Below are 12,823 nucleotides of genomic sequence, written 5' to 3' on the forward strand. Positions count from 1 at the left end.
GGAAGGAAAAATCTGAGCTCCCTTCCTTATGACAAATAGGATGCTAACCATGTTTTAGGGACAATGGGAATGCTATGTGCCCACCCTACCAATATTCTGCTTTCAACTAACTGATCCTGCCTGGCAAAGACTGGGGAGAATCAGTGAAATTTGTCCTTCCTTTTCATTTCCATAGATCTAGAGCCTGGTTTTGGGCACCTAGCTATCTCATACTTCTCTCTAGTAGAGAGTGCACTGGTATGTGTTTGGGGGCTGATGGGCCATGTCTTTGTATCAACTTGTTTTTGTTGAGACAGGTTTTCACTCTGTTGCCATCAGCCTGCTATGTAGTCCAGGAGAAACTCAACTCACCCTAAGATCCTGGAATGGTACACTAGCCAAACTGACGTGACCTCATTGCTCAGCATGTTATCATTCAAGTGCTTCCTTTCAAGTCCTGCATCATGTCAGTCTGGTTGGCAAGAACCTAAAACGTCATTACTTGGAGGCAGATGCAGGATGATCCCATTCAATCCAGTTTGTACTTGGCTTTCGAGGCCAGGCAAGCAATAGCGGTTTCAGAAACAATAATAATAAGCAAGCAGGATATACTTTTTTCGTGTGTTGTTTGTTTTCTGTTTTTCGAGACAGGGTTTCATTGGCTTTGGAGGTTGTCCAGTTAATAGTTCTTGTAGACCAGGCTGACATCATCCTCAGAGATCTGCCTGCCTCTGCCTTCAGAGTGCAGGGATTAAAGGCGGGTGCCACCAACTCCCTTTGGTTTTCACAGAGGTTGTTTGGCATTGGGCTGTGATTAGATGCTCACTCATGGTAGACAAGTGCTCTACCACTGAGCTGCACTCAAATCCATCATTGCCTTTTATTTGACAGAGTCAGAGTCACTCATGGACCCCAGGCTGTCCTAGAACAGGGACTTGTTCCCTCGCTTCTCCTGGTTTCTTTTTATGTCAGCTTGAGTTGTGAACTTGTCAAATTGAACAGGCAGAAGGCACTGTTTTCCAACAGGCACTGACCCAGGAATCACTGTGTCTTGTGGCTCCTCTTAAAAAACCTATGCCAGGTATGTTTTCAAGATAGGGATTCAAATTCCTTCAATTAGCTGGGGGTGGTGGCAAATGCCTTTAACCCCAACCTTGAGAAGCAGTCAGACAAGCCTGGTTTACTGAGCCAGTTCTGTGATAGCCAGGGCTAAACAGAGAATCCCTGTCTCAAAAAAACAAAACAAATTTCTGTTTCAATTCAAGCACAAAACTACAGTCCATGAAGTTTCATTCCTGGGATTATAAACACATATAACAACCATGACACTACAAGTGAGTTGTTGGCACATGCCTTTGATCCCAGCTTGGAAGGCTGAGGCAGCCAGATCTCCATGAGGTCAAGTCCAGCCTGGTCTGCAGAATGACATCCAGGATTGTTACCCAGAGAACCACTACGAGGAAAAATGAAAGGAGACTACAACTGAAAACAGCATAGCATTGAATCAGAGACAGCTAGAAAGGTACACGTATAAAACCAGCCCAACTGTGAAACCGTGTCTCAAAGGCCCTGAATGAAATGAACAACCTAAAACCTAAATTACAGTCCATCAGTTCTCTCTCATTGAAACCCACCTAAATCCCTGGGGTGGGGGTGGGGGGGGTTGGACGCCTTTAATCCCAGCATTCTGGAGGCAAACGCACGTAGATTTCTGTGAGTTCAAGAGCAGCCTAGTCTACAGTGTGAGTTCCAGGAGAGCCAGGGCAACAGAGAAACCCTGTCTGTTGGATTCAAATGGAAAACACTTGGAACCTGAACACCTGCATTTGGATCACATTGAAGGCCATCCTTGAGGTTACATCTCAAAAAATGAAGCTTCCAGACGAGATATGAAGAAACAGGTGTGTGACCTACGTTTCCACCTCCTGTGAGGGACATTTAGGAAGACTGCACGTTCAAAGTCAGCCTGAGCTACAGAGAGCTCATGACCTATTAAAATTCTACCACAAATTCAATTTTTTCAGCATGCAAATCTTCATTGAGGAAGTGGGTATCTAGAGGGGTTGTGGGCCTGGGGCACTCACTGCACAGCCTGTTCATGGGCACTGCATGCAGAATCCTGTGGCTTCATCACATGTGGAAGCTCTGGAGGGCTGGAGAAGGGCTCAATGCGCAGGTCTTCAAAGGCATCACCTGCTAGGAAGGCCAGGCCCACTGTGGCTGGGGCCTGGGGCCCTGCTGTTTGGCTAGTGAAGCCACTCTTTCCCAGAGTTTTGCTGTCAGAAAGGAGGTTGTCATCCTTGAACAGCTGCTGCTTGTACGGCTCCTGCTTGAGGAAGCCTTGGACGAAGGGCTTCAGCTCTGACACGGTACTCGACTCCTTGGCATCCGTGAAGATGGTGGTCTTGTGGCGCCGGATCATGAGAAACACGTCCATCTTGGCAGCGGCTGCTTCTGTAAAATTATACAAATTTTGAAAATGGCTGGGCGATGGTTGCGCACGCCTTTAATCCCAGCACTCGGGAGGCAGAAGCAGGGAGATCTCTGGGAGTTCGAGAACAGCCTGTTCTACAAGAGCTAATTCCAGGACAGCCTCCAAAGCCACAGAAACCCTGTGCGGAAAAACCAAAAAAAAAAAAAAAAAAAAAAACCTGCTTGTTTTTGTTTTTGAATCACGGTTTCTTTGTTTACCTTGGCTGTCCTGGAACTAGCTCTGTAGAGCAAGCTGACCTTTAACTCATGGAGAATCTCCTGCCTCTGCCTGCTATTATGCTGGGATTAAAGGCATGTGTCCCTGCCACCTGCTAAAGCACATTATATTCCATGATCATAATTGGGATGTAGAGGCAGCAAGATAGTTCAAGGCCATCCTGTGTCACATATGCTGTCTAAGCCAATTTATTCTGTATTGTTACCTTGTCTCCAAAAACTAAGAGGAATTTGAAAATACATTTAGGCTTTTGATCTCCACACTCAGGAGGATCAGGTCAGTGACTTGCCGCAGGTCTGAGTCTAACATGGACTTATGTGCCATTCTGCCAACCTAAGGCAGCTGACCAAGGAGCAGTACCCTGCTCCCAAGGAGGTCTATGATCACTTTGGTTACACACAAGTAGAGGAATTTTCCCAACGTTGTGCTGAGCTCAAGGACACACTGATCTCTATAAGGGAGTTCAAGTCACTCCACTTTAAGAGCACGGCCTGCTATGACTGTGGCAAGTGTTATATCTATGAACTGGACACCATACTCTGTGAGTGCTCCCTCTAATGCCTTCTGGGTAATAAGACATGAATGCATAAGACAGGCTTCTCATCCCGAGGACCTAGGAAGATGAGGTTTTGGACATTACTCAGTGTGATGGAAAGAAAACCATGTGTACAGTAGAGACAGAACAAAGAGGCTGGCATTGCCGAGCACATCGGTTCAGTCAAGTTGCCTGTCTTGTGGTGAGAGAAAAAAGAGTTCTCCATTTCCAAATGGAGCACCTCTCAGGATTGCCTCTGCAGGGCCTTTCTCCAGCATACAAAGTGATGCTGAGATCCTGCGAACCGGATATTCTCTCTGCTGTGTATTCCAGTCATTATCCTGCTTCTGAAGGTGGGGGTCCTTCAAAGTAGCAATGGAAGCAAAGGCAAGGTTTGAGGAAGGCAGTTGTGATAAATGAGCATCAGACTGCAATCCAGGGCACTCAGGCTAGGAGGGGCTGTGGGGCCCTCAAAGATGACCTAAGAAAGACAAAAGGCAAAGGATTAGGGGATGAACAGGCTGACCAGAGACTCCTCATCCACTTCCTGTCACTTACAGATGAATGGGGTCTGCAACAGACGTCAGCAAACCCAGGTGATTGTAGGTCACCTGTCTATAGTCTTGGAACAATCTGAAAATAAGAGACTGCCAACATGCCGGGCGTTGTTGGTGCACGCCTTTAATCCCAGCACTCGGGAGGCAGAGGCAGGCGATCACTGAGTTCGAGGTCAGCCTGTTCTCCAGAGCAAGTGCCAGGATAGGCTCCAAAGCTACACAGAGAAACCCAGTATCGAAAAACCATAAAAAAAAAAAGGGAGACAGACAGAGACTACCAAAGTAGCAGTGTCTTAGAAACAATCTCCTTACCATGTGTAAGGGACCATGGGCCCAAAACTATGCGGCTTAAAGCCCACCTTTGTAAGTTTTTAATGACCTTTAAGTTTGCGGCTTAAAGCCAGCTCTGTGAGCCTCCTGTAACCTGTAATTAGATACGGTTTGGCCAAGCAGAACTGCTAACTGCTTCTGTTCCGAGAAAGGGTCTGGAGCTTTTCTGTTCGCTGTTCCAAGAAAGATCACTAGATGTTCTGGCTGACAAGAAGAATGTTCCAGTCCCAGCAAATACCTGATGTTCCTTCTATTATTCCCCCCAATTCTATTGTTGCAGGGCTATTTAAGCCCATTCTAAGTCCCAATAAATCGAGACCTTGACATTGCACAGACGGACTCTTGTCCTTTCTTGAGCCCCTTGGTCTCCCTCCTCTCTTGCCCCCATTTGACTCGTAGGTGGTACCCCCTCGAGACCCACAAATACCCTGGCCTGCTGGACAGGTCAAGTGGCGCCCAACGTGGGGCTCGAGGTATGGTGGTCTCCGGATACCACCAAGAGAAGAAGAGACTAGTCTACCCAAAGTGGAGACGCCCTGCATCGCTCATGCACCAGACCGTCTCGAGGTAAGTACTGCTGTCCCATTTTAGTCATGGGCAAAACAGCCTCTAAGGAGTCCCTCTTTATCAGAGAAGTAAAGAGTAGTCTAAGGGAGAGAGGAATAAGAGTTAAAAAGAAAGATAAAAAGGAGTAAGAATTAAAAAGAAGATAAAAAGAAATGAGTTAAAAAGAAAGATTTAGTCCATTTTTTCTGTTTTATTAATAAAGCTTGTCTATGTTTGATATTAATGGGACCAGACAAAGCTCCCCAGACCTGGGAAAAGGTTGGGAGAGATTTAGGTAAGATGTATGAGTTAAACCCCCCAAAAATAAATGTTCCTGAAGTTATTCTTAATTATTGGGCTCTTCTCAGGGACACCATTCAGAGCCCTGAACTCGTTGGTGAGAGGTCTCGCCTCTTGCTGACTGTTAAAGACTTCCTTCAGAAGTCGTGACCATTGTCATGTACAGAAGCCAATGACTGACTTTCCCCCATTCCCTCAGCCTGTGCTCTCACCCTCCCGGGGCTCTGCATACTTGCAAGCCACTGAGGACTCACTGGTCTGCTCATTGCTGGCAGCATTTCTTAGAGGCGGTCAAGCTTGGGGGCTGCAACTTACAGCCTTGGGAGATGCCACCATGGTTGATGGCTAATTAATGTATATAAATGCTATTGATACAGCCAGACTGAAACTGTTTTTGAGACTTATAGAAAAGGCAACATATTTAAGCTTAGAATTGTTCAAATTTTGGATGCTCATATTTCAGTGATTGACTATAAGCCACAATGTGAAAAATTTCAATTAGGATTTTTCTTTTCTACAAGCTGATCATAGCCTAGGCAAAAGGAGAAATGTGAGACGTATGCAAGTTATGAATGAACGGTGTGGCCACACATGGATGCGTGATGTGATTGTGAATTTATGAATGCGGATGAATGGAAATGCCTAAATTGCCTTGGATATGATTAGAGATATTTACATTGCCTTGGATATTGTTTAAAAAATATCAAAATCACTTTAATAGAGTCAAAAAGAGCATCCAGTTAATGAGTCAATGTCTTAACAGGAAAAATTATGATTTGAGCCCTAGGAGATTGTCAGTTAAAAAGTTAGCAAAAGTTTATAGCATTAGCTTGGAGATATGAGGAATCTATGATACTATAAAATTTGGCAGATGAGAGGATGTAGGTCTTACTAAAATTTTATGGTTAATAAAGGACATCTAGAAAATAAGGGTTGATGCATGATTTTGAGAAGGATTTATGAGAAGCCTCAAAAAAGAGCCAACCTGTTAGATTCACAGCTTGGCAGGTCAGCTAACATGCAAGTGAGGTCTTATCAGCTTGTCAGCCTCAAAGATTAGATTAGAAAAGGCTACTCAAAAACTCTAAATAAATCTAGAGAACTGTTAAAGACATATGTTATATTCTAAAGAAATTGGGGCTTAATAGATAACAATTAGAAAAGATAATTTAAAAATCTTTTAAATGAGTTTTTTAGAAATTGTTATAAAATATTCATTGGTTAAGTATTTTTTTGAACATCTAATGCTGATTTAAATCCTTTAAGTAAAATTCAATAAGGAGATAATGATCCAGATATACCTAAACAACGAACTAGAAAGGTAGACAAGTTCATATCTCTCACTCCCTGATGGGGACGCTGGAGGGACGACAATTCCATGATTGCTCTATGCGGCCCTAAAAGAGGAGTGCTGTTTCTATGTTAACCATTCTGGAGTTATTAGGGATTCCATGGCCAAGCTCAGAGAAAGACTCAACCATCGGTGAAAGGAACGGGAGTTCCAACAAGGCTGGTTTAAAGGAATCTCCACCCTCTTAGGACCCCTACTTATTCTTTTACTGCTGCTTACTTTTGGGCTATACATTCTTAATCACCTACTCCGATTTATTAAAGAATGCTTATCCATAACCCAAGCCCTAGTTCTTAATCAGCAATATCAGGCTCTCAGGCAATAAGCAGGACCATGGGTTTTAGGATTAAAACCTCACAAAAAAAGATGGGGGAATGAAATATTTTAGTTTGCTGAGAAAAAAAAAGTTTTAAAAGATTTTAGTTCACAGAGAGAAAAAGTTTCCCACAGGCCTTGGCCCATTACAAGGGGGTTGGGCCCAACCCCGGGCACGTCCTATGGTTTAGACCGGGGCAATCGCCAAGACAATCCTCTTTGGGTCACACCTGGCTGGCCAACAGACAATCAAGGACTTCCCAGGGTACATTCTATGGTGTTTCCTTTGTAGAAAAGCAAGTCACACCTGGGTGACCACTCTAACATGAGATCATACTTTGTAATCAATCACTTTATGCCCCTTGCCTGTATGCTGATCTGTGGTTTTTTTCTGTATAAGGAGCCTGTAACCCTTGCTGGGGTGTGCAGCTTCCCGATATTACTGACACCCATATGCGCATTTGTTCAATGTTTTAGAAAGTATTTCAGAAGAGAACGAAGTATGATACATGTCTCCTACTCTAAGCAACAGTTTAATTGATGGTTTCAGAACAATGATTTATGGGTGATTGTCTTTCCTCAGTTTTCAGGAAGAATTAATAATCAGTTTCTAGCTCATGAACTGTTACAGTTTGCACTAATACAGTTTTGTATTTCCAAAATTGTAAAAAGCAGTCCTATAAAAATATGCTATGTTAATTTTTTTTTACCAGTGGTTCTATTGGGAGAGTCACTTATATAGGTTATTAATAGAAAGAAATAGATAGAGCAGACAGCTCTGGCTTCAGCTCAAATAATTAACTGCAAGCTGTTATAATGGTCTTTTAAATCCTGGTAAATAATTCATTTAATTTATATACTGACAGTCACTATGTCTTCAAGGATCTTATGGTAATAGAGACAATGCCATACATAGGATCCAATATTAGATTAATTTGAGCAAATTCAAAATGTTATTCACCTAAGAGAATTATCATGTTTATGGGTCACAATGGGAACCTATTAAATAGGCCTTTCCCTGATTACTGGCCAAATGGAATGAATTAACTGATTAACAAAATCAGTTGATTTGCCTTAAATAGAAAAAGCTTGACAGGCTTGTAACTTTCTTCATAATAGCAAAAGTCTAAGTAAGAAATTTGGCTTAACCAGAGAGACTGCTGGTCAAATCATCAAACAATGTGGAATATGTCCACAATATGGCTATGGCTAATTTAAGGATGAATCCTCAAGGCCTGCTCCCCAACCATTTATGGCGAATGGATGTGACTCACATTACAGAGTTTGGCAAGTTAAAAATGTGCCACTCCACAAACAGGAGAAGCCACCAGGCATGTTATAAGTCACTGTTTAAGATGTTTTGCTTACATGGGAATGCCAAAAGTTATAAAAACAGATAATGGGTCTGGATATACTAGCAAAGCTTTCCAGCAATTTTGTGCTTAATTCCTGAGACCGGTGCTACCTGGACAGCCCTTGTGGCCTAGTCTCGCCCAGCGTGCATCGACCTGCCTCGGAGCCTGTAGCAGCAGCAGGGATGGCTGGGCCTTTGGAGACTCAGCATGCTGCTGACTTGGGGGAGTGAAACGACTGCCTCCTTGCTTCTGTAGCAGCGGCCAGACATGAGGCTAGCCCACAAGCCAGGCAGTGGTGGGGCTTGTCTTAATCAGCCGAGGATAGCCTCTGGCATCCATCAATGGCTCAAAATTATACTCAAGCCTTATGGAAAGATCCCCTAACTTACAAATGGCACAGACCAGATCCAGTCCTCATTTGGGGAAAAGGACATACATGGAATTTTGATACTCAGTCCAATAATGCTAGATGGTTGCCTAAATGCCTTTTAAAACTAAATAATCCACCCAGGGGTAGCCCCTGAGAAGCCTTCTAATTTGCTTAATTCTAGATAAAAGATGCTGTCTTTCTGGCTACTTGTGTGTTCCCACCTTCAATTGCCATTGCAGCTGGAAGCCCTTATCAGATCTACAACTACACCTGGATGATCCTCAACTAAGCCAGTGATGCTGCCAATGCTTCCACAACTATTACGACCACCCCCTCCTATTCCCCCTTGATAATTGATTTATGTGCTTTAGCCTTAGGGGCCTTTCCAGACTAGGGAACCCCTGACCATTTTTACCTTATTCTCTCCTTAATTAACCCTAGTGTTTAGGCCCTTCATCAAGCCAACCACTCCCTTATAGAGGACTGTTGGGTCTGTTATTCTTCCACCCCTCCCCTTTATCAGGGAATTGCAGGCACTTACTAATTCCTACCTTGCCTGTTCTACTAGATTAACTACTTAAATAGTCACCTCTACCTTTTCAAAAACTAACCAGATTCATTAAGTCTCAGATTGACGCCATCCTCAAAAAACAGGTTTTGGTCCGCTACCATCTCCTAGAGGCATTAGATTCTGAGCTGCCTGATGACTATAAAAACCCCCACATTCCTAAAGGACTGGAATTCTCAGGCCTTAAATCCATGGTAAATGCTTCTGCTTTAGCCTTACAGTCCCTTAATAATTCTCGCTATCAGGAATGCTGGATTTGCTTTTCCCCTAGGCCGCCCTTCTATGAGGACATGCTAACTTTCAAAAATCTTCTCTTCACTAATGAGACTTCCTCACTAAGATGGCATTCCGTGAATCATGAGGGCTTGACCTTAAGTCAGGTCTCAGGCAAAGGCTTCTGTATTAGAGGACCGGAACTCCATTTCCCAGAACCCTTACAGCCAATGTGCAACCAAACTATCATTATTAGCCAGTCATCTACATATGTAGCTGCACCTGATGGAACTTATTTTGCTTGCTCTCAGGGACTCACCACCTTTTTTCCACCTTTCAGTTTCTAGAGAGTAAAGATTATTGCGTTTTGGTATGGCTTTTGCCCCGCCTAACAGCACAGGCCCCGGAGGAGCTGCTCCCCAGCTGGGAGGAAAGGCCCCGTCATAAGAGAGAGCCCATTTCAGCCATCACCTTAGCTGTCATGCTGGGCTTAGGGGCAGCTGGAGCCAGAACAGGAATAGCTTCCTTAATAACTTCCAAACAGCAATATGCACATTTGACTCAATTGTCCCAAGCAGTAGATAAAGATATAAAAGAACTACAAACAGGACTCCAAATTCTAAGGGACTCTCTGGTCTCCCTGTCAGAAGTGGTACTGCAAAACAATAGAGGACTGGATTTAATTTTCCTCAAAGAAGGTGGATTCTGTGCAGCTCTCAAAGAAGAGTGCTGTTTTTACAAAGATAAAACTGGGTTAGTACAAGATAGTATAGAAAAAATAAAGAAAAATCTAGAGGAGAGAAAGAAACAAAGAGAGCAACAAAAGTCCTGGTATAAAAATTGGTTTTCAACTTCCCCCTGGCTTTCTACTTTGCTACCATGTCTCCTGGGACCTCTTATAGGACTATTGCTGCTGATTTCTTTTGGCCCGTGGGCCCTCCAAAGAATGACTCGCTTTATAAAAAGTCAGATAGATTCACTTCTCCCTCAAGATTTTGTTTCCGTACAGTATCACCGAATCCAGAACCCAGGTGATGAGCAGCGTAACGAGCAGAGCGAACCAGGCAACCCCTTGGGCCATCAAGAGAGGCTTAATTTTTCTAAACTGTTAAAGGTCTAGTCACAGGCTTTGGAGCCATACTTGCCATCCCTAGGCATGCAACACTGGTAGCCCTGGGTACAAATGGCCGCCTCAAAGATGGGCAACTTCTTCCCTCCTTGACTTAACCTAAGACATGGGACCCCTGGATGTCGGGTTTATATCACCCGAAGACGGGTAAAGTCAGTGAGGTGGCAAGGTCGAACTAACCTAAGACAGAGACAGTCATGAACAAAGACCCCCTAAGAATGCTACCTGTGGCCTAGTCCTCACCTCCCTCCTTTGTAAAGGAAAAAATAAGGGGGAGATGTAAGGGGCCGTGGGCCCAAAACTATGCGGCTTAAAGCCCACCTTTGTAAGACTTTTAATGACCTTTAAGTTTGCAGATTAAAGCCAGCTCTGTGAGGCTCCTGTAACCTGTAATTAGATACGGTTTGGCCAAAGGAACTGCTAACTGCTTCTGTTCCGAGAAAGGGTCTGGAGCTTTTCTGTTCGCTGTTCCAAGAAAGACCACTAGATGTTCCGGCTGACAAGAAGAATGATCCAGTCCCAGCAAATACCTGATGTTCCTTCTATTATTCCCCCTGAATTCTATTGTTGCAGGGCTATTTAAGCCCACTCTAAGCTCAGTAAATCGAGACCTTGACATTGCACAGACGGTCTCTTGTCCTTTCTTGTGCCGCATGGTCTCCATTTCTCTCTCGCCCCCATAGTCCCCTTTAAGTGACAACCCCCTCGTGACCTGCAAATAACCTGGCCTGCTGGACGGATCAGAGGCTGAAGCAGAAGCCATGCCAAGGATTTAGAGGTTCATGATTTACAGAGTGAGGCCTGGTCTCAAAAGAACCGCAGACAAGATAATTACATGATATGAAGCAGAACAAGGTAGAGCATGCCGGCCATTCCAGCACTCAGAAGACTGAGGCAGGCAGATCCTGATCCCCAACCCAGTGCAGCAGCCTAGCCAGGTCCAGGATTCTGTGCAAACAGTGAAGCCTGGTCTCAACAGCTGAAATCAAACCAAACAAACACAGAGGACATGGAGAAGAAAGCAGACCTTGGGTTTTGAAGCCCAGTGTTTTCTGTCTGTTCATGAAGAGACAGATTGCAGGATGCCCTGGGCTCTCTTGTGTCTAAAAAGTCTCTGAAGCAGTAAGGGTGTCCTGATGGGGGTAAAGGACTTCCCTCATCTGGTCACTGATGACTGTCTCTGAAGCTCTGAGTGTCTTCTCTGGCTCCAATGACACCTTTATAGAACTTTCTTCTTAGCTGCACCACCATGAAAAGCTGCCATCTGATTGGATGATTTTCTCCACCCATTTAATTTTCTATGGAACTTCTTTCTTAATTCTCTTTGAATCAAAGCTCCCAGGGGGGATAAAAAAACAAAGGAAATTCAGATCCTAGGATGAATATCAGGACTCTATGTATGGATTCACTTTACAACACTCAATTCACTTACTTTTTAAACTGTATTCATTTGCTTATTTATGCACTTGGGTCATGAAATACTTCTCAGAAGGACTTTTACTTTGCAGATGATCTTGTGTTGGAATCTACACAATCCTCCTGCCTCATCCTTCCTTGAGCTCCATATTGTTCTGAGTAAGAGTCAGCTCAGGATTTACCTTGTCTGATAATAGACAAAAAGTAAGACAACAAGGAGAAATTCTTACTGTCATAACGGAGTGTGTTCTGGAGTTCAAGGCTGAGCTGCTTTCTCTGTCAGTCATCTACAGTGTTAGGTATGAGAAGAGGGAGGTTTGAGGCTGGGGAAGGAACAGTTCAAGGTCATCCTCCACTACCCAGCAAGTTTAGGACAGCCTGAGCTAATGGAAAATCTCTTTATCTAAAATTAAGTAAAAACAAACAGCAGTGGCTTGCTTGGGAGGAGCCACCCTTAGTTCCCCAGGGGGCAAGAATGTTAGACAAAGATCAGACTGCAACCTGGGTGGAGAAGAGGAAAGTAACTATGGGTGGGGGAGGGTGTGGGGGACCCCCCGGGAGACAGAGGTGTAAGGATCCCAGTATCTTTTTTTTTTCAAGATAGGGTTTCGCTGGGGGTTGGTGGTGCATGCCTTTAATCTCAGCACTCAGGAGACAGAGGCAGGCGGATCTCTGTGAGTTCGAGGCAAGCCTGGTCTACAGAGCGACTGCCAGGATAGGCTGCAAAGCTACATGGAGAAACCCTGTCTCGAAAAACCAAGAAAAAAAAATTGGAGTACAGAACTAAATAGGGAATGGTCAACAGAGGAATCTGAAATGGCTGAAAGACACTTAAGAAAGTGCTCAAAATCCTTGGCCATCAGTGAAATGTAACTCAAAACAACTCTGAGATACCATCTTAGACAGGGCAGAATGGCTAAAATCAAAAACACCAATGACAATCTATGTTGGATAGGATGAGGAGAAAAAAGAACACTCCTCCAATGCTGGTGGGAGTGCAAACTTGTAAGACCACTTTGAAAATCAGTATGGTGTTTGCTCAGAAAAATGGGAATCAGTCTAACTCAAGATTCAGCAATTCCTCTCTTGGGCATATACCCAAACAATGCACATTCATACAACAAGGACATATGTTCAACCATGTTCATA

The 12,823-nt window shown here is 44.0% G+C and overlaps 1 protein-coding gene across 1 annotated transcript; it reads right to left on the minus strand.

Moving 5' to 3' along the window:
• Positions 1-2,059: 2,059 nt before the first annotated feature.
• LOC113833831 (elongin-B-like) lies at positions 2,060-2,416 on the minus strand. The gene has a single exon (XM_035438880.1). The coding sequence runs from the start codon at positions 2,414-2,416 to the stop codon at positions 2,060-2,062; it is 357 nt and encodes a 118-aa protein (XP_035294771.1).
• Positions 2,417-12,823: the final 10,407 nt, after the last annotated feature.

Source organism: Cricetulus griseus, chromosome 2 (assembly GCF_003668045.3).
Source record: "Cricetulus griseus strain 17A/GY chromosome 2, alternate assembly CriGri-PICRH-1.0, whole genome shotgun sequence".
Taxonomy (NCBI): domain Eukaryota; kingdom Metazoa; phylum Chordata; class Mammalia; order Rodentia; family Cricetidae; genus Cricetulus; species Cricetulus griseus.